The sequence below is a fragment of the Acanthaster planci genome, linkage group LG09, assembly GCF_054643075.1.
Source record: "Acanthaster planci isolate LZ-2023a linkage group LG09, COTS_SCS, whole genome shotgun sequence".
NCBI lineage: Eukaryota > Metazoa > Echinodermata > Asteroidea > Valvatida > Acanthasteridae > Acanthaster > Acanthaster planci.
The window spans coordinates 7,584,611-7,605,967 of NC_141785.1; the positions used below are offsets into that span (position 1 = coordinate 7,584,611).

A 21,357-nucleotide genomic window follows, 5' to 3' on the forward strand; every position below is an offset into this window, starting at 1 on the left:
CCAAAGCTGAGGAGATAATGACGAGGTGGATACCCCCCCGAACTTGAAATGACCTTGCTACAGCTAGCACATCCCGCGCTCTCGTGGGACTTTCCCCTCCCTACTTCATAGTGTGTGCTAATCCATCCTGAGTTGAAGTGCACCCTCACCGGCAAAAGAAAAAGGGGCTGGTACGAAGTTTTTTAACCGGGTTCTGCACGCGCTCCATTCCAGCGTACTCAGCGTGCCAAGCGTCAAACGCTCATAAACAAGCGCACCCATGCGGAATGTTCATACCAAAATAGCACCATAGAGATCATAAGCTAGAGGTGTTAGGCCTGTTCTGTCACGTTACGCCAAGTTTGCCCAAGATTCACAGGGCGAAATATGTTCGGTTACGCTGCCGAGTATACACACACAGATCACGCAGTGCGGTCCGCAGTCTTCTGATTTCTTTTTAAATTTTAACTGACGTCATTGGACAACAAAATTAACCTGGGCAATGGGAATATTCATTTCTGACACGAATGAGTAAAATCTCGTTTCCAAAAAAAAAAAACATGCTCCGCTTTTAAAAGCAAATAACCGATAAATTTCAGGCTGACACCATTCCCTCTCCTGGTTTATACATTTATGAATACTGACGTAATTGGGAGAGGTAAAGAGGCATGGATTTCACACCCCTCACCTTTGCATCAGGTAATGAGATGTGTGGAAAGTGTGTTAGCACTCCCGTGTACAATGTACTCTGTTTTTGCTATTCTTTTAAGCTTTTGGCTATGCCATTGTTGATTAGCAGTTGACATCCCTCGGGTCCAATTTCGACGATTTTGTTTTCTTGACTGATTATGACAGACAAAACAGAACAATCAAATACATTTTATATTGAAGATTTAATTTTTCATCTTTCTGTAATACGACACAAACCCCATAAAAGGGATATGTAAATAAACAGCAGTGTGATGTTTAACCATCTCGACATCTGCACGGCACCCCACCATCGAGTTCACCATGGAGCAAGACTGGAGCTGTCCTTCCTGGATGTCCACCTGTCAAGGAATCCTGACGGCACCCTCAACCACCGTGTCCACCGCAAGCCCTTCCACATTGTTCGATACCTGCACCAGGGATCCTTCCACCACCAAGCTATGAAGCCCTCAGTCAACCGTACCCTCGTCTGCAGAGACCTCGAAATCTGTGACCGGAACAACCTGCACCAAGAGCTCAGCATTCTCAAGACTGCCTTCCGACTTAATGTATACCACCGCAAGAACATCAGCCTTTGCAACCCCCTCAGGAAGCTACAGGGTTTCCTACACCCGAAGTCCCTTCATTCCCTCACGGCGTTAGAGTCTCCTTAATACCCGAAGCCACCAGCCCCATCGCCACAGTATGTCTACCCTTCCTGGGTCCCACTTCCTACCAACTCCGCAGCATCCTGCAGTCAGCCAACATCCGAGTCTTTCACTCCACACCCAACAAGTCGAAGAGGCTACGTACTCCACACTCACGCACCACCCGGCAGTCGCCCCAGTGTATACTGCATTCCATGTGAATGCGACCAAGTGTACATGTAGGCCTACATGGGAGAAACCGGCAGGAGCCTCCCCACCCTGCCAGTTGAAGATCTAAGAACACCGTGCACACGGCCGACGAGGAGAAGACAAATTGGCCATCATCAAAGTAACATGCACGCACACTCTTCAGAACAACATATCAAATGGGACAACGCATAACTCATCGCCCTCATCTGGAACTGGCTTCCAAGAAGAATTACGGAAGCCATCGAGATTTTCCGGCACAACTCCGTTCCCAAAGACATCGGTTTCAAGCTCAGCGAGATCTGGCGCCCACTACGAACACCCAAGACAACTCCCACCCCTGGGCAGTAGGGTCCCTATACCCAACACCCAAACCAACTCCCCAGAGGCGTTAGGGTCTTCTCTACCAGAAGCTAACATGCGTGGCATAATAGTCCCCTACCGAAACCTGGTTTCCAACCTATTCTGCATCCCCACAACACCACAGGACCCAACACTCTCTTGCTGCAGTGCACGCATAGCCAGCAATCCATTAGCAATCCGGGGATCCTTTTCATGCTCCATCGCCTTTATCTCACCAAGTCTACCAAGTGAAGTCTAAATGACGACTTGTGTATAGCTGTACTATCTTACAAAGTCGATTTCCTGAAGTGGTATTGTTATATCATGATAGGTAGTCTTGTCTGTCGACTTCGGTAAGTCAACTTGGTAAGCTAACAGATGTACACAAGTCATCTTTATCACTTTAACAAGTCATTTTGGCGAGATAGTATATCTCAAGTAGTTGTCATGCCGACTTCATTAAGTTGAACTTTCCAGATATCACATCTAGACAAATCGTCATATCGACTTTGGGAAGTCGGTTTGGAGAGCTTATTTTAGCGGTAAGTCGGCTTATAGCCTTATGCTGTCCTCTACATGTTGATGTAACATGATCAATTGTCGCAGTATATAAACAGGTAGATGGCACTCATGGAGAACCGTTGGTGACCGGGTACCGTCCGGGACATCCACTGGCCGGGCCTGTGCCATTCCCAGGAATAATAATACGGACGATTCACAATAGTGCGCCTCCAAGAGTTTGCAACGTGTTGACCAATCACAATGTGCAAAGTCTGTCGACCCTTCCCGAACGCGCATTGGGTCGACAGATTTCGCATACTGTGATTGGTTAACGCGTTGCAAACTGTTGGAGGCACTCTATAGTGAATCGCCTGTATTGACGCATTAATTCCGTATTTGAAGGATAATAACAGACCATTAGTGTGGATTATGTTGACAACCTAACTGTCAGTGAAAACAGATCATGCAGTTTTGAATTCGACCTGGTGGTCAATGTATTTATGAGTGCAATGACCGTGTGCGTTTGAGCATCACACCGCAGCTCAGGACATCTTGCGACCACAACAAGGGCCATGTCCGAAACAAGCTGCCAGAGTTTCGGCTATTACCAGTGCAAAGATTTCAAGAGAGAGAATACCTCGACCAATCTCTAAACAACACATTTTGATACTACGAAAGTACTTGTGCCATGAAGTATAAAGTTCAAAAAGTAGGTCTATTTTTTCCTTGTTCGTTTTTTTTCAAATTCGTTATGGCGAAATATAAAACGAACAACCATTGGTTTTGGTACTGTGTCCTACAATTGCCATCCGAATTGTTATTTAGATATTAATGGTACGAGATGCATACATGCGTCATGTAGCACCCACACGAAGGGGGTAATCACTTTTTCCGTCATTTCAATTAGTGAACACACTGTGCACTGGTGGAAGGGGGAGGTTAAGACCGTGTATACTTTCAAAAATATTTAAAATGGTGACCACATTGTCCAACACGGAAATCATCTTTTTATTTTCCTTAAAAATATTTTTGAAGCTCAGGGGTTCGAAAACTGATGAGCCCACAACTAGGTACTGTTTAAAGTTAGTTTACAAACATACAGAACATCCAACAACCAAGCAATGGAGGGTAGTGTTGCACAAGGGCAAGTCTGGGGATCGTCCCCTAAAAAAGAGGCCCCCCCCAAAAAAATTACTTAATGTCCATTACCCCAAAGACGTGTAAAAAGCCCCCAAATGTAGCCTCACCCCTCAGAAAAGCAAACATTATGTGAAACAATCTGACCCTGCACACAAACACCACCAAGCAATGACGTTTCAGCTCAAACAACACTGGTATATGTGTGCAATGTGCACTTATTCTTTAATAAAATCAATCAAAAAATGAGCATAAAAATCATGGGAAGGTGATACTACTATAAAAGTCATACACAAACATTAGGTATTCTAAAAAGTATTATTATATAATATATAAAAAATAAAATGTACATGTAGTCGCTTCACAATCCTAGGAATAAAAATGTAAAAAAAAAAATCAAAAACCAATAGTTCTACGTGAGGTTCACAAATGAATTCCCTGGAGAGCAGCTTGGATCTACTCTGCGCCTGATTCCAGTTCAAGAACCGGAAATAAATGGCTCGATTGGGCGTTCGGTAATGATGACAACCACCAATGTACATACTGTTTCTCGTGATAGTCAGCTGATTTGCTTCTTCACATAAATCCAGAGTAAATTGGAGCGCTGGCAGGTCCCACTTGACCCTTGGCAAATAATAGTCCCGGCAACTTCCCAATGTCGGACCAGAATGATAAATTCTACTGTTGCAATTTCAGAGTAGTGAGCTAGGTGTCTAAAGTTGAAGTTTGTTGGAAGCTTACACAGTATACCGTCTCGTAGGCAAGCCACGGAGAATTATCGTCTAGAGAAAAGAAGAAAAATGGACCACTACAAACCGAGTAAGTGACTTGACGCTGATTACCTACATTAAAGTAACAGTCCTGAAATTACAAGCCCTCTTCCATTTTGCCCAAATCTTGATCAGCCTCCGTTGGTACAGCCTCGATTTCATTCCCACATCTTAACCAGATCCACACCCTGAGCTTATACAGCGCCCAGATGAGGCCATGCATGATAATGACGGCTACAAACATGCCCACGATTACTCCGGCCGCCACACCGGGCGCGTTGCTGTAGTCAATAAATGGGTAGATGGCGCCAGTCGAGCTTATCGTGCGCCCGCCAGCCGCCCAAAAGATCACGGTCAGAGCCATGTAAGCCAGGTCGAAACCGATCGGGTAGATGAAGTGCAGGAATCGCACAGGTACGGGCATCAGGAAAAGGTCGATCAAGGAGACGATTGTTGTGAAGGTGTGCACGTGGAAGTCGTAGAAAAACGGGAAATTAGGGTTGTACAGGGCACCCCAGTAGATGATGGTTACAAGAATATTCGTATTGATGGTGATGTTGAAGAACATCCACTGCATTTTATGACGTATACGCATCTTACATGTATTTGCATCTGACGAAAGAAAAAAAAAGATTTATTTGGTGGCAACAATTCGGATAAGTACTTGTGAAAACTCATCCATCATCTAGCCCATTAGCGTAATAAATGTAGGCTGAGGGGACGGTTAAAAGCTTATAATGTTCGCTTTTCATCAAAAAAGGCAATTAGCGCATGATAAACATCAAAAGTCTTGCGTCCGCTTTTAGGAAAAAGAGGAGTAGAGTATTTTTTATGCACTCATAAAACTTATGATTATGTTTACTTTAAAAAGAAATAAGAGGACGGTGTTTATCAATACAGTATCATGCCACCGGAGTTTGGGAGTTTTTACTGAAGCAGACATGGGAAAACCTTTGATATCAGATAAAATAGAAGCGCAACACTGAAGTAAAGCTCAGCTAAAATTTGCATACTCGATGTGCGATTCGCTGTCTGCGCATGCGACTTGAGAAAGACCAATGCAGTGTTACGATACACGGAAGTACTTAATAACACATGGAACAGATGTAGTGACCGAGTGCTGACGGACAGATGAAAAGTCGATCGATCCATTCACCCGCACATTTTTTTTTGCGATGCGGCCGCATAGTGCTCTGGAATGAATAATTCATGACGCGCAGTCGGCTGCCATATCCATCATAACAACAGGTATTCTTATCAGCCTACAATATGAATGAGACTGACCTTCAGAATTTCTTGTCCGAAACAACTTCAGGATGGCCCCATCCACAACAGCGACGATGCCAGCCAATACCACGTAGATGAAAAATACGATGAACCCCAGATTGGTGAGGTACACAAAGGCTTGACCGCCAAAGAAGTTTATTTGCTGGATGAGGTAGGCTATCAAAATACCCAGCAGGTAGAGGGCAAGTATTACACGGTAAGCAACGAATACCACGTGAGGAAATTTCTTCCACTGTCAAATAAGAGAAGGCAGGGAGAATTTTGAAAATAATTATGAATAACGCAGACTGGTTGTCAAACGGCCTTCAAAATTTAACATTTTTTGGTGTGGGGGCCCCCACACCAAAAAAATTAACAGTGTCTTCCTAAAATGACATCACAGCAACAGCGCCTTCATTTTGTCAAGAAAGAGCATGCACTTTTTAGAGGTTTATAAAGTGGACTTTTCAATGCCGTTAGATGGAAGTTGCACAAAATATGATCCCAAGTAAAGTTTGCTAATAGACCCTTTTATAATGCAACATAATGCTTTTGTTTCTAATAAGTTGGAAAAATGCACTTCGCTTCCGTTAAAAATCCTTCTACCTCAGATTAAGAAAAAAAAGAATGTTCAAAGCTGACCTTTAATGTCAGAGGAAAAATACCATAACTATGTGAAATATTCATCAGGGGTCGCTGTTACAGAGTAAATTTAAAAAGCAAATTTACAAAGCAAATACCATGTGCACCACGCGACAATTTAATTGGCGTGTGGAAAGTGTAAACGCGATGTGTAAGCCACTCACTGTGCAATGTTAACCGCGAGGCGCGTGGTAAGACATATTTATGAACCGCAGAAGATATAAATTTAATTGTGTGATTAAACGATCAAGACCGTGATCCGGACAAGGTAAGTTTTCCCTTGGCCTTTCATCTTATTTCTGTTAACCTGTCGAACGGCGTTGTAAGGCTAAGCGTACGTCATAGCGGTTGATGTACCCTAATAACCGTGGTGCGGCCTCTAACGTGGCGCACTTTCATTTTTTGTTTCTTGTGTCCTAACTGGACAATATTCTGTATGTAATTTTATTTTCTCCTGATTTTCCCCGACTTGCAAATTGAAATCTTTTAAAATGTGCCCAAAGTAGGTAAAGAATTTTCTCACAGACTTGTGGTGGGTATTTGTGTGGAATTAATGATTTAAGAATTTAACAACTTCAAAGGATTTTGTACATGTTGATGTGGGATTTTTTCAAAAAGACTTTTTCAAGTGCGCCAGGTTAGGGAACACTCAGCTGAATTCGAGTCCAATTTCCGGACGCCGACAGTATTGGATTAACGAACGAAATTTCATGACACTGAAATTATTCACAAAGGCTCAACGCGATGTATCATTAAGTCAACAGTACCAGTTTTCAACCGAGTGAGTTTTAAGTTTTTCAAGAAAGAGGTGTGGCGACGCTGTGTGAGGAAAGTCAAGTGAATATCGAAGTGCGCCAATTTATAGGACGCCAGCTTAGGCCTACTAATGGAGCAAGGCTCCTGCATGCTGCAGCGCTGGTCTGCCAAGGCTGACATGTACGTAAGATGTACTTGTACATGTACATATCAGTATATTGAGTATATAACGGTACACGTATCCGTGTAACCTGTCTGCAGAAGTGAAAGGGAAAAACGATTGTCCACCAACATACTGACATAACTGTATACAGGACAGGTCGGCTCAACAGTGGTCCAACCACGGTCAAACGACACTCCACCCTCGGCCCGGTCAACCATTCAAGCGAATTTCGAAGTCAAGAGGGCTCACCTGTGTACGATGAAACACACCAGACTCCTGATTACCGAGCCCAAAATCCGACACCTTTGGCCGCTCACAACATGTCATTGCCATGATGTTATTGCTTCTGGGTGCGGCAGGAATACAGACAGGTTCCTCGCAATGAAACGCGGCCAACGTGCAAAACAACAACGCTTTAAATCTTTCTACATTACTTCCATAAATAACTGCCTTAAATGATTCACAACCAATCAACACGGCAGAATTGCACGCTTTAGTAACTCAGGGCCGACTGAAACCGGGAGGTGACGTGTTGCCCACTGTTAGTGGGAAGCTTCCTTTTGTTTGTCCTCGACCTCTCTTGTAGTGCAGCTACGTCAATATCGTTCATTCTTGTCGAGGTCAGGCTGGCTCACATCACTGGACAAGCGTTCACCCGCGCCCACTCACTTTAATACAGGCCATGCCCACTTGGTAATGCGTGCAAGCTATGCGAGGTAAGGTCGCACCAAGCATATGTCTGCCGGTACTAGTAGGTAGAGGAGTCTACACAATTAATTACGCCAGATGGGATATCCTCGAGTGTACACATGCCAGTTCACTCAGTGTTTTTATTCCTCCTTTGTTCAAGGGATTGGGTTCCCGGAGCTGACATGTACGACACACTAAAAAATCCCGGGCCATAGTTCGGCGTGACCTTTTTCCGGGTCAAATTACGACCCAGAAAGGGTCACATACGAGCCGAATGGGGGTCATTTTTACCCAGAAAAGGGTCAGCCCGAATGCGACCCTATTCTGGGTCAATCTGACCCGGTTCTTTTAGAGTGTACATGTAGTGCATCATTTCCACTGAAAGAAGTCCGCAAGAATCCGATAACCATATCAGTCCACAGTCTCCTAAAAACTTCGTTGCATCAGAACTGTTCTCTAGGCCGGCAACTGCTTGGATGTGGTGTGCTGATAAATAGCAGATGTGGTAACAACTCAATTTTTGTAATTAAATTTCATTTGCAAGTCTATGCCAAGTCACAAGTCATTGGTCCAGTCACAAGTCAAGTCACAAATCAGTTGACCACTGTTCAAGTCATAACTCAATTTGGTCCAAACATAAGGAAGTCTTTTTGTCCAAGTACGAGTCCATGCGCACGATGCGTGATTGATTCAAACATAGGGCAAGGAACGACCAAGTGATTCAGATCATGTGGCCTTATATTAGGGAGACGAGTCTGGCATCTAAGAGTTGGGAGCCAAACGAAGCTTACGCTGATTATTCTAAGAACGCAAGGCAAATTGAAAACTTTAAGTAGTTTCGATTGAGTTGTTTTCTGACTAACGTTGGTAACAACTCATGATGTGCAAGTCCAAGTCACGTCACAAGTCAAAAACTGATAGTTACAGTCAAGTCACAAGTCACAAAAAATAGCAACTCGAGTCCGACTCGAGTCGAGTATTAAACTCGAGTCTACAACTCTGATACCCCCCCCAAAAAAAGAACAAACACGAAAATCCTGCAGGGTCCGTTGAGGAAAAGCCTGACCGAAGAACTGTCGCTTTGAGGTGAAAAAAATTTGCATATTCTATACTAGTGCGACCTCACTGGAATATTCCTTGTAGAGATTCCCACTTCGAATGTGACATTCACTGTTTGGAACAAGTGTAGAGGCAATTTTTCCGCAGGTTTATCTATTGCCAAACAGCAGGAACCGTCACAAATTTACTTGAGTGGGCTGTACTAAAAACACACAGGAAATCCAACCATTTGACTCTAAATTCAAGAGCGGAGAACCCAAAGCAACTTCAACACATTAGCACTCGCACCAGCGCATTTGAAAACAGTTTTCTTCCAAAGAACTATCAAGGACTGGCACAAACCATGCACAGACTAACACCATCTACATCATGTGTAATAGCTAGTTGGCAAGGAGGAAATTCGCAAAAGCTGGGTCAAGCTCACATTTAAAGATAAAGCCCGAATGTTGTGATTTGGCACAACCTCACACGAGATGCACAAGTTCGTGTGATGTTTACTCCGAGTTACTTTGCCAACTACATGCATACGGATCATGCAGATGCAGATGGTTGTAATACTTCTGGCATGTTGCAACAGACCGTCGAGCAGATGAGCTCACCCTGAGGTCAACGACCGTGACTTGCAATCATGCACGCATTCACCAGGTAGTGTTAGTTTGCCTCTTCAGGGCTGTGTCCATTCCTCCCTGCTGTCGCACTTTTGGCACTCTGCTGATGGTCTCGATGAAAGTCAGGCCCAGAATCCTGAAACATTCACTCTGCCAGCCTTCGTGGTTATCGAAACGCGAGTAAGCCTATTTGGGTGCTTTCCTCACACGGAAAGGTCCGTAGTTCCAGGTTGTCAACCAATTACATGTACTCCTTGCAGAGCTTTAGCTAGTTGAAATCTGTGTATCTTAATGCAGATAGCCAATTCTCCTTGCCAAGAAAGATGGCGGAGGTCGATCTCAAGCTTATACTCGTCTCTGCACCTCCCAGTGAATCATGGCTGGGTTGCTCTGTCTTCTCAGTCATGCTTTATCATACATTCCCAAAACAGATGGTTCAGAAATTCCACAATTTGAAGCAGGATTCCAGATGTATCCAGAATCCTGCCTCAAGCAAAGTGCATGCTATGACACAGGTCCAGAAAAAGCTCTTTGACATGTCCTGCCTTCTCCGAGCAAGGACAAAGTACACAGGTCAAGCAAGCCCTTATTTGCCAGCTTCTGTATAGCTGATGATGAATATTCAACCTTCCATTTGATCAAATTAATGTCTGCATACTCAATGTAGTCCTCCAATCTGATGCTCTATGAAACAACCTAATTAGTACACTGATGCAACTGACGGGGGGCGACGGGTGCGGGTGTGTGCCCTCATTAAACATCCACGCCCTCACTCTTTTTCAGATTGCACCGCATGCAAATGGCATGTACCCCCATCTTAAAAATAAGTGCACCCCTGTATACCTGTTAGACCTCAGTAAATGGAACAAACACATGAAACTAAGCTATCCAGCCCTATGTGTGTGGGTTCTACATGACTCTGGGATATTTATCTGGAGATGCCAGTCTGAGATAATAAAAATCCAGATTTCAGTAAGCTTCCCATTGGGCTCCGAAAACAACCTTTTAATACTTTTCGAGGACTTGATTACATTTAGCTTAATAATTACAGTAAGTACTGTACCTCAAGGATCTGGTAATGCATAACAATCAACTGACCGTTCATATTCATAAGCACTTACATCACCTGCTCATTCAGAACTTTTCTTTGGCAACGTACAGCGAAATACACATCTTGATCAAATTTAATATCATATATTAAATATCAGGATACTGAAGATAGGTATGGGTTCCTCCAAACATGTACAAACAAGCACGAACCAATAAAAGATACAATATATTTAAGTTAAGATGACAAGTGAAAATAAGATACTTTTGCACAATAGGGTCAATGACTTTATTAGGTCCATTCGTTTTCAGCTATGGATCACAAAGTACCATTTCAGAGTTGGATTCACAACACACAGTTGAGGGGGCTGTTAAGTTACCAATACATTGTTATGGCCAATGAATCGTCGTAGTCGAGACCTCTTAAGACCATTTATAGACCCCCCAAGACCAACACAAGACCACCACTCTGTCTTCAAGTCCCACGCTTGTCAAATGTAATGTACATGTAACAAATGCATTCCTTTATCAGTGGTCACCCTGTTACTTGTGACTGGTCTTGTGTGAGGTCTTGTGTCTGGTCTTTTGAGAGGTCTTGAGATAGTTTCGACTAAAACACTGTCATGAATATGACTGAGGGACTAATTGACCAGCAGGTGTATGCATTGAAGAGATCTACAGTTAGCTGTTTACGGACTTTGTTTTTTTCACAAATATCGTTACTTGGAACAGCTTGCTGAGCATAACTTTGAACTTAATGACTTGTGATGAACTTACTGGGATAATAGGTACCTGCATGCATACATGTTCTGGGCATGGACTATTGGACTTGACTATGAACACTATGGAAGGGATATGCTTTGAACTTATACTTTGGGTGTTCCGATCAGCTCTGCAGTGGGTGGATCTTTGACTAAATTTTCCTGTTCGATGCAGTGTTCTTCCGCACTGGTTACTGATGCCCTCATCTGGCGGGGCCTTGTGCCACCATCACATTTGAACCAGATCCAGAGTTTCAGTTTGTACAGGGCCCAAACAACAACATGCAGGAATAGCAATGCCACAAAGATACCCACGATTGCGCCAGCCGCCCGGCCCGGATAATTGCTGTAATCTAGGAGCCAGTAGATGGGTTCACGCCCGTAGCCGCCCACTGCCCAGAAGACTACGGTGAAGGCCAGGTAGACGGTGCCTAGGAGCAAGGGGTAGATGCAGTGCAGGAGGCGGACAGGCACCGGTGTGAGGGCTAGGTCCAGCAGACAGACTACTGACGTCAGGGTGTGCATGGTCAGATCATAGATGAGCGGGAGGGAGGGCATGTAGAGGGCGCACCAGTACACGAGCGTCACCAGGAAATTTATGTCAGTGGTCATGGCAAAGAGGAACCAGTGGGTCTTATGACGGAGGAGAAGTCCTGTTTGAAACCAATCAACGGATAGTAATGACATTGAGCTTTACTTCCAAACTGTGCAACAACCCCAATAGCCACAGGCACTTTCTGATGCCACTAAAATCCACTTCTGCCTTATTAATACATGTATTTAACTTTCAAGGGGCATCAACCCTTGTGTAAACAAATAACAGTGTAATGATTGGGCTCTACTTTCCTTAAATCTGTAAAATGCTCCTTTAGCTCATGGCTTTTGAAGGATCAGGTTTTTCATTAGTCCATCTTTAACAATGAACCAAATTTTCATGGGGGAAGGGGTGGAAATGGGGAGGGCAGCAAATACTTCATTTATTGATTAATGCTAATTTTATGGTCTGATGCCTGAGGCTAACTTTGGGGCTATCTATACACTTTTGTTGGGGAGGGGAGTGTCCCAAAAGTTGTCAATGTCATTCTCTCGTACTATAGAAGGGGAGGGGCAGGACAACCTTTTCAAGCTCCTCCCCTAGATGTATCAGTGATCTTTTTGATTAAAACAAGCTTCGGCTTGTATCCTTTTTCTGTTACAGTCCGAGGCAGTGAAAAATTCTTTCAACTTGATTTACCACAGTAGACAGACACAAAGGGGTCATTTGACTGATTTTGACCAATAGGTCAACTTTTTCAAGAATGCATCTTCAAATTGGAAGGTTAAGAGGCATCCCTGAATCTGCCTCCCATCTTTCCCTCAGGTCAACCAGTCTATCAAATGGGCAGGAGCTGAATTAGATGCCTGCATATGTCATTACCTTCCCCTGCAGTTCTCCGCTTCATACATCCATCCCAGATGACGTTAACAGTTGCCGCCACATTGTACGCAATGAAGATCATGAAGGCGTACGTTGTCAGGTAGATAAATGATGCACCACCCTGGTTCTTAATGGAAAAGCCCAATACAACAATGAAGAACCCAGTCACGTACAGGACTACAACTGCCCGGTAGATGGCCAAGACTACCAATGGGAACTTGGAGCACTGAAAGCAAAATGTTATAGATCCTACTCATAGTAAGCTTTGTGATAAAGTCAATATTTTAAGATGATTACAACTTTCCCAGTGCAAAGAGTATGACAGCTAGCTGGAGTAGCTCAAACCAGGAGTCAAACTTCCCCCCGGCACCTATCCAGCTCAAAAACATGAAAAAAGTGGAGGTATTTACCATGAACTGGTCATGCCAAACACTGATTGTTCTTGCATGCTGACACAGGTGCTCAATGCACAGCAAGTGCGTTTTTGTGACTAAGCAATTTCTATAGAGACAAAACTTTGTATGATGCCAGGCTGACACAGTGTCATGAGTTTGTTATCACAAGATGGGAATTAGCAGGTGTGTAATTTCGAATTTTAGCCTATTTCATTTAAAAAATCATTCTCGGCGACTTCTAACACGTGACAAAGGGGAAAATTTACCCTTTACCCAGACATGAGAGAAGTTCCCAGATGTCTGACTGCGAGAATGAGCCACAAACCAATTACATGTATATGTAGGCCTCTGCCTCTAACTTTCTGGCTTATGTAAAGGTACTCATTGACTGATCCTACAATGTACCATACCGGTTTAACAGAGAAAAATCCCAGGGATTTTTCCTTGTGATTATCATGGCAAGGCCTAAAGTAATAGTAATATCCTACCTGTGGACGATAAAATACACTGCTATCATCGGTAGTAAAACCGATATCAGCAAGCTTCGGTCGCTGGAAGCGTGCTGTCGTCATTGTTCTTTTTTTGCTTTCCAATAAGTCTTCAAATTTTTTTGAAAAAAAAAAGCAAAAGCACGTAGAATCGTGTACCAAAATCAGGGATCACACGAGTAGTGCAAGCGGCTCTTTGTATGTCCAAGTATCATCCCAATCTGGGGCTATAAAAAGTCGGTAATGAACGTTATCATGTCACTAACGTAACACCGTGGAGTACAGTACCTACATAAACGTAAACGCGTTTACATGACAGCCCCCACACACATTCGGCGCATGTGAAATAGCGCCCTCTCTTGTCTAAGGGACAGCAGGAAACGACTAAACTCGTCTCAAGTCTTCCGATTGCTAAGTGTCAGCGAATGATTTGACTATCCTGCTCGTGTAAGTTCTGGGAATACATGTACAGTGTACATGTACATGAACTTCCCGATGGGGAACTGGTTTAGTATCAGCCTTGAGATAGTCTTCACGCCTCGAGGAAGCCCCCTCCCCGCGTTGAAATGTCGGACTTCACTTCCCTTCAATTCGAATTGAGCAACCGCGCCCATGTAGAGTTACATGGAACCAGAAATTCGTGCGCACCCATAGAGCTATATATTTTATATAGGCACTATATAGACCTTTTCACTAATGAATTCATAATTATTAAAACATTTTTGCTGTTAGTTTCTAATGTAAGGGTGTGTGTTGGTGGTCTTGCCATAGGGTGTTTGTGATGCGTCTGGTGCAGTAGTGTAGTTGTAGTTAGTATTGCGCACCCCGCTCTATTTCACCGTCAACTGCTGGCTGCTGCCACTGGCTAGCCCTTTTTGGTGCGAAAAGGAGCCGAGTGCGCAAGTCTCCCCTGCCAGTACACACAACGCCATCGCACCCTACATTGTGTGGACTTTTTTGTGCAGAGGTCCACACTATGAATGTCACGCCTGCACATAGCCTCTCCATCTCAAATTAAGACTGCTGCAGTGCCTCCTCGCGGCAACACACGGTAACTTGACATCTTGCGACCCCAGGCTAAACCTGCAGTGGATCTCGGAGCTGCAGTGGTCCCTAGAGACAAGGTGTGCAGGCCCACCGGTGTGTAGATACGCCACAATGTCAGCCATTGCTCCAACTGTGGCCAAGCGTGAGGTTCCGAGCTGCTCACAACTGCAAGTGATAACAATGTTACAGGTGCTGCAGAGGAAACCATGAGCTTCTGCTGCAGGAAGCACCATGACTGGTTTGATGACAGCCGGGATGACATTCGGCGTCTACTCACCGAGAAGAACAAAGCTCATGATGCTCACCCTGCACCATCAAAACCCCGGGCACTGCAAAGAAAGAGAAGTGGCTGAACCTGCGAAGGGAAGCACAGGTTGCCCTTCGGCAGATCGAAAATTATTAGTGGGAATTTAGCAAGGGCAAGAGAGATTCAAGGCTTCGCAGATCAGAACGACATGCACTCCTTTTACGACTCCATCAAGCAGATTGCTAGTCCAACTATACTAATCGAGCACTCATACCTGTAAAGTCTGCCAACGGCGCTCTGTTGCGTGCCAAAAAAGAAGAAATTTTTCACCGATGGTCTGAACATTTCCGCGACCTCAATACCAAAAGGCCAATCGACGCTTCTGCACTGCAGGATCTTTCAGCTTTCCTAGAGGAGGACGCTTTGAGTCTTTGGTCCTCTCGGCTGGAAGTGGCAGATGCGCTCAAATCACTGAAAAACAATAAGTCTCCAGGCACTGATGGCGTGCCTGCTGAGGTTCTAAAGCATGGTGGTCTTGCCCTTCAAAAAGCCCTGCTAGAGTATATCGAGCATGTTTGGGAAAGTTAGGAGGTACCACAAACATGGAAGAACTCTAATATCATTACGATAAGAATAAAGGCCAATGATCGCATTGTGGAAATAGCTAATGGATCACCCTATCTCCCTGCTTTCTTACGCTGGCAAGTTACTGACCAAGATTATGCTGAAACGACCAATAGCCCCTGTAAGTTAACGTATCCTGCCTAAAACGCAGTGCGGCTTTCGGCTTAACGGAGCAACAACCGACAACCTAGAACAGAACCGAGACGTAAACATGGCATTCGTGGATCTGTCAAAAGCATTCGACACTGTCAATAAGGAGCTGCTATGGGAACTCCTGAGGCAGATTGGCTGTCCGGCGAAGTTCGTGTCGGTGCTGCGGCAGTTCCACGACGGCATGGAGACTAGGCCTAGTGTTGTGATGGGAGGTGGCGAATATTCTCCTGTGTGACTGCACCGGTACTTGTATATCATGCTTGAGAGTGACTATGCTACTACAAGAGTCCGTGCAAGAGAACACGAAGATCGATCTTAGATACCGAACTGATTGCAACCTATTTGACCTGAAGAAGCTCCGAGCCTGCAGTACAAAGTGTACCACATCCTCTTTGTCCTGGAGCTGCAGTATGCTGACGACTGTGCGCTCGTCACATACTCGCAGCAGGCCACGCAGAAGGTCCTGAACCTGGTCTCTCACTTCTACGCAGCTGTTGGCCTCAGTATCAATACCACTGAGACAATAACTGAGATACTGTTAAACCCAGCGACAGAGACCAAGGTGACCCATCGAAATTGACCGTGGATGATGCCACGCTTATCGTGGTTTCTGAGTTCAAGTACCTGGGAGGCTTTCTCTCAAGTGACTGCTCTCCCGACTTTGACATCAACTACCGCATCAGTCAAGCCAACTGATCCCTATGGACGCTTCAGAGGCCGCATCTTTGAGAATCAATCCCTGCTGGGTGGAGGAGAAGCATGGGTCCTCTATCGCAAGCAGGTGAGAAAGTTGGAAGCTTGCCATATCTGTTCCCTACAGCGTATGTTGGGGCTCACATGGTGTGATAAGGTGCCTCACGTTACGATTCTGCAGCGCGCCAACATCACCAGCATTGAGGCAATGTTGATTCAGGGCCAGCTCCAGTGGACCGGCCATATGATCCGCATGGAGGACCAGCGGCTGCCCAAAGGGCAGTGCTCTATGGCGAGCTCACTAATGGATGCCGCCTTCGTGCCGCCCCCGAGAAACGTTACAAGGACCATCTTGAGCAGAAGCATCCATCCGCAGGTTGAAAATAGCCGTGGTGGTGGGGAGTGTTCATTTACTGGTAGCGACGCGACCATGAAACCTGCATTTCAAAGTCGTTGTGAACCAGCGAAGTACACGAGTTCCCTTAATTCGCTCGTCACCCAGCTCACTCGTCTCCCTGGTAAATGTTGGTGGCTTTGCGCTGTGATTAGCTACATTGTACACAACCCTGTGACCGCGAGGTTAGCGCTTCCTCTTAGCGATACATTTCACATCACTGGTTATTTTGATCAATTTTGGATGAACGAAGAATATAGAACGAAGAATGAGAATGTTTTCAGCTATGAAGTAGAAAAGGAATAAATATCGAATCGATAACCGCAGCTCGTGTAACAAATTGAGCGAGCTCGCGCGCCTAGTAGACATTTACCCACAGTGCTCTGCGCATTGTTCGCTGTGACCCCATGTGACGTGTTTCCTTCACTAAAACCTCTACAAGGCCTGATGCCCTTCCCAGCGCCCTGTTCGAGCACAGGGCGACGAAGTTTCTACCAAAGGAGCCTCTGTTGCTAGGGAAATTGCGCCATCTATGCCATAAATCCCGGTCCCCTATAGCGCAACTTGAGCACCGTGCACTATTTCTGGGGTAAAAATTCAGTCCAAGCCACCCCCCCCACACACACACCCACACAGACTACAAATCATGGGTGCATCACTGCAGTATCTGCACTACTTGGCTGCCGTTTGAGTCCATGGTTATATCTGTGCGATACGGCTTTGAAACATCGTTCAGGTTTCTTTTCAACAGCATTTTCGCATCACTGTTCAATTTTTTTTTCAACCCGGGTGAGGATATCTTCTGCCACACATTATGAACAGTCATTGGGCTTTACCCTTTGCAATGCCTTTTTCCTCTAGCATTTCGGCAGTGTTATACCCCCAAACTGCACAGGAACATAAAATCTGGAGGGTCAAAGATATCCTCACTCAGTTGACAAGCCAGTTTCAAAGTTGAGAAAATGTCACATGACATGATTATATCAGTTTTACCTTCAAGAACCCCTTTTTAAAAGAGTAAAAAGAAACAAAACAGTAGGACATATGAATGAATAAAAAAAATCACAGGTTAGTTAGTTTGTGGATTTAGTGAAAATAGCATGCACCATTATGCACCCTCTGTCTGATTTTTTGCCTGATTTCTTGACCTCGACATTCCTTTTGACTAAACTTTAAGACTCTTATTTCTATGAAAATGATTTTATTACCATAGTTTTTAAAGACATAGGGAAGAAAACGTGAAAAAACCACTATTTGAAGAAAATCTGGAAACAATTTTTAGTGGATTTTCATACACATTGTATACATGAAAGACAGACTCATAACCGCAATGAGTGGCATTACGTTTATATACAATCACATACACACGTTTGTGTATAATCCACTAGTCTGAGCCGAATGAGGGCTTTAAAAAACATCCCAACCGAAATTAGGAAAGACAGTTTGAACGCTACCTCACACCCCTTGTCCACCGCTTAGGAAGTGACCAGTTGCAATTGTCCAGTTAGGAGATGGTCATCATAATCCTCGGCAGGTAAAAAAAAATTTAATGGTTCATTTTGCCAACGTATTATAACCATCCTGAGATGCTACTTGAGCCCAAGTATGTTTAGCGTCCGTTTTATTTTCAAAATTCAGATTTACCTTCAACTTAGAGCAAGGAAGTCGAGGGTCAGACTTTGTTGTTATTTACAAACAATGGTTGACGATTCAAATGTTCAAAGACTCAACAAAACAAATAAAATGTAAAATGGACAAGCGAACTGAAAATTTTGTAGTGGTTTTAATTTTGTGGGGGTAGCACAGTTTTACGAGAATGAGGCCCGAGCTGGACCCTAGAGATGGCCATCTTTGGAATTGGTTGTTCGCGGTACCCGCTGCTATATCTGACTCGAACCAGCCTGCGACACTGGCAGGCTCGGTGGTTAAGACGTCTGCACTAGTAAGCAGGAAGTCGTGGGTTTGAGTCCCACCCGAGTACGCTTATGGTTTTTTACAAGCCCTCGAAGGCAAACACCGGGTATACATGCGGTGTTATAATACACATCGGGCAGGGCAAAAATCCAAAATTAATAAACGTATTTTTCTTCCCCTAATGGAAATGCTAACTGATTTGTTTTCAAGTCTAGGGTAGCTGAACTTCAGGCGTTTCTTCGTTTCCGGTGAGAATGCAGTTTTCTTCCCGTTGGTGACTGAAAAATCGCTCATGGATAAAGACACGAAGCCGGTATCCTCCGTAGCCAATCAGATGGATGAGCGGCACGGCGAGAGAGATCAAGACGCACGATAAAATAGTCCAACCGGGCCGGGACCAGTCCAGCACCCGGGGATATATTGCTGTTCCTCCGGAGTCTGGATTCATACCGCCAGCCCAGAAGTAGATCAGGGTGAAGCTGATGTACAAGATGCCGTACAGGAAAGGGTAGATGAAATGCACGACCCCAACAGGAATGGCTGAGAGCAGGAGATCGGCGTAGATGAAGACCGTGTTGAGGGCGTGGAAGTGAACATCCATGGCCAAGCCAAGACCAGACTTCCCGGGTGATGCGAGGAGCGACCAATACACTATGGTGACGATGGGGTCGACGGTCAGACAGATGTTGAACAGGAGCCAGACCAGTTTGAAATAGTGCGGCAGGCGGGGCCTGACGGTGCCCTCCAGTGGTCGGGCTGATGGGGGCAGGGGCGGTAGCTCATCTCCGGATGTTTGGGAGGTAACATGAGACTCTAGCTCCTGACCAGTGCGTCCAAAGTGTGATACAGCGCGTGTGACGTAGACTTCCTCAATAAAAACGGAAAGGGAAACAGGTAAATTTCCTGGTACAAAATGTCAGCGATATGCAATGACTCAGTGTCAGAGGAGCTGTTCTTTAATTTTCAATCACAGTGCAAAAAGATCAAACCAACTGAGGCCTAAAACGATTTAAAAGTTTTGTAAAATTTACTAGGAAAAAAATTCAAGCTGACGAGCAAATATGACTGGTCAGTGTTGGCTGAGAGAGCTTATCGACGTTCAAGTTAAGATCATAATTCAAGACAAAAAATTAGAGTTCATGCAATGAATTCCCAAACATTGTTTGTCTGATGAGTTTCTCATTACACATGTGGTTTACATATGTTCGTGTTCCCAAACCTTCAAATCATGACTTATTCCGAGTATTCAATAAGGTGGAACGATTAATGTGTTGTGGTACAAGTCCCCCAATCATTTAACCCCAACAATGTATTGAGAACGTCGAAAAGATTTCCTGCTTTTGACATGATTATTTTAATCAATATCCTTATACATGTGTTTTGTCAGCAAATTAATGTCAGCGATAATAGTAGGTCATCATCTTGAAGAAGGCCATCCCTTGGCACTAGCGAAAGTATCCCACCATCTAAAATCAGAAAATGAAGCACTTTTACAAACAATACGTGTTGCTAGTACACATGTAGTCCGCCATCTCTTCAGGAGATAAGACCCCTTGATGTTCGTCAACAAAACGTGCAACTAGAACAAAACAGGGGCTTTCTTGAGTACACTAATTGATTAGACGTTGCAGGATTCATATATAGTCTACCCCTTCCAAAGCAATTCACATATTCTTAGGAATGATTCAGAGGAGATGTCAAACTCACATCGGTTCCTCCCGTTCGCAAAAGTGAAGTAGGTGGCGCTTACGCACGCGGACACAGAATACAACGTCAGCACCGTGAAGGTCCAGTCGGTCAGGAAGACGAAGAATGGCCCGATGTCTTTGCCGATGGCAAGACGACAGATCAGCCAACCGAGTAGGTACAGGGCGAGGAAGACCCGCCAAGCTAGGTAGACAAACTGGTGGATTGGCCACTGAAATACAACGGAATGGAACATAGAGTCACTTTACCTTACCATCCTTATAGTGCACTGCAGGTCCTGTCAAATTTTGTTAATGAGAACTTATATCTTGTAAGTTTTCTGAACTAGAGTTGTTTAAAATAAACTTGGGTGATCAGTGATCTGAAATAGCAGAAAAACAATCATTTTATTGTCAGTCATATCAGAGAAATCCTGCGTCCTTTGACCCACTTTAAAAGGAGGAAGGCACAATCGCTAAAAGCCAGCCACTGTGTAGGTTTAATAGATTTAATAAATTCCAGGGCATGCACAACGGCTGTCAGGCGCGACTTACCTGAGGTCGTGCAAAGAGGGTGGCATCTCCATGGTTCAGCCAGAAATCAGACAACTTAAGTCGACCCCCGCATGCCATTTTTTCCCCAGAAACGGTATAGGCCTAACTCTTTGAAGAGATATTCAGGAGATACGCTTGCAAAACGTTCACTTGTAACTTCTCATTGCGACAGAGTGAATGCGAAATATTTCCTTGATCTTATCGACTACAGTTGTGACAGAGGCATGTTGATGCAAACCCGGAACTACGTAAGCGCATTATTTTAAAGTTCAGTAGGTCTATGCTTTACTATGCGTCAGCAGGTTCCTGCCGCGGTAAAAAACTGTAAACTAACATGTATTATACAGTTTCAGTTACATGTTTGACTTAAGTCGACAGTCAGAAAAGGTTCAAAGGTCCAATGTTACATTAATTTAACTACAGCGCAACTTTCTACATGTTTATCTTCCCGAGTTCGATCGAATTCCTGCTGGTTGAAGTGAT

General features: G+C 44.4%; 3 protein-coding genes across 4 annotated transcripts; all 3 read right to left on the reverse strand.

Moving 5' to 3' along the window:
* Positions 1-3,382: 3,382 nt before the first annotated feature.
* LOC110988309 (protein rolling stone-like) lies at positions 3,383-7,751 on the reverse strand. Its single transcript, XM_022251680.2, has 3 exons — positions 7,347-7,751; positions 5,555-5,789; positions 3,383-4,882 (listed from the first exon to the last, which is right to left on the reverse strand). Exons 1-3 carry the CDS (start codon positions 7,428-7,430, stop codon positions 4,368-4,370), a joined length of 834 nt encoding a protein of 277 aa, XP_022107372.2. The 5' UTR covers positions 7,431-7,751; the 3' UTR covers positions 3,383-4,367.
* Positions 7,752-10,438: 2,687 nt separating this feature from the next.
* LOC110988324 (protein rolling stone-like) lies at positions 10,439-16,133 on the reverse strand. Of its 2 annotated transcripts, none has more exons than XM_022251702.2 (3): positions 13,563-16,133; positions 12,680-12,806; positions 10,439-11,915 (listed from the first exon to the last, which is right to left on the reverse strand). In XM_022251702.2, exons 1-3 carry the CDS (start codon positions 13,644-13,646, stop codon positions 11,368-11,370), a joined length of 759 nt encoding a protein of 252 aa, XP_022107394.1. In that variant the 5' UTR covers positions 13,647-16,133; the 3' UTR covers positions 10,439-11,367. The 2 variants fall into 2 exon arrangements, with proteins under 2 accessions (XP_022107394.1, XP_022107393.2); XM_022251701.2 differs by having other exon boundaries at positions 12,680-12,905; positions 13,563-16,131.
* A 1,768-nt stretch (positions 16,134-17,901) lies between these two features.
* Positions 17,902-21,256, reverse strand: LOC110988300 (protein rolling stone-like). The gene is made up of 3 exons (XM_022251667.2): positions 20,875-21,256; positions 20,342-20,552; positions 17,902-19,498 (listed from the first exon to the last, which is right to left on the reverse strand). Exons 1-3 carry the CDS (start codon positions 20,950-20,952, stop codon positions 18,846-18,848), a joined length of 942 nt encoding a protein of 313 aa, XP_022107359.2. The 5' UTR covers positions 20,953-21,256; the 3' UTR covers positions 17,902-18,845.
* Positions 21,257-21,357: the final 101 nt, after the last annotated feature.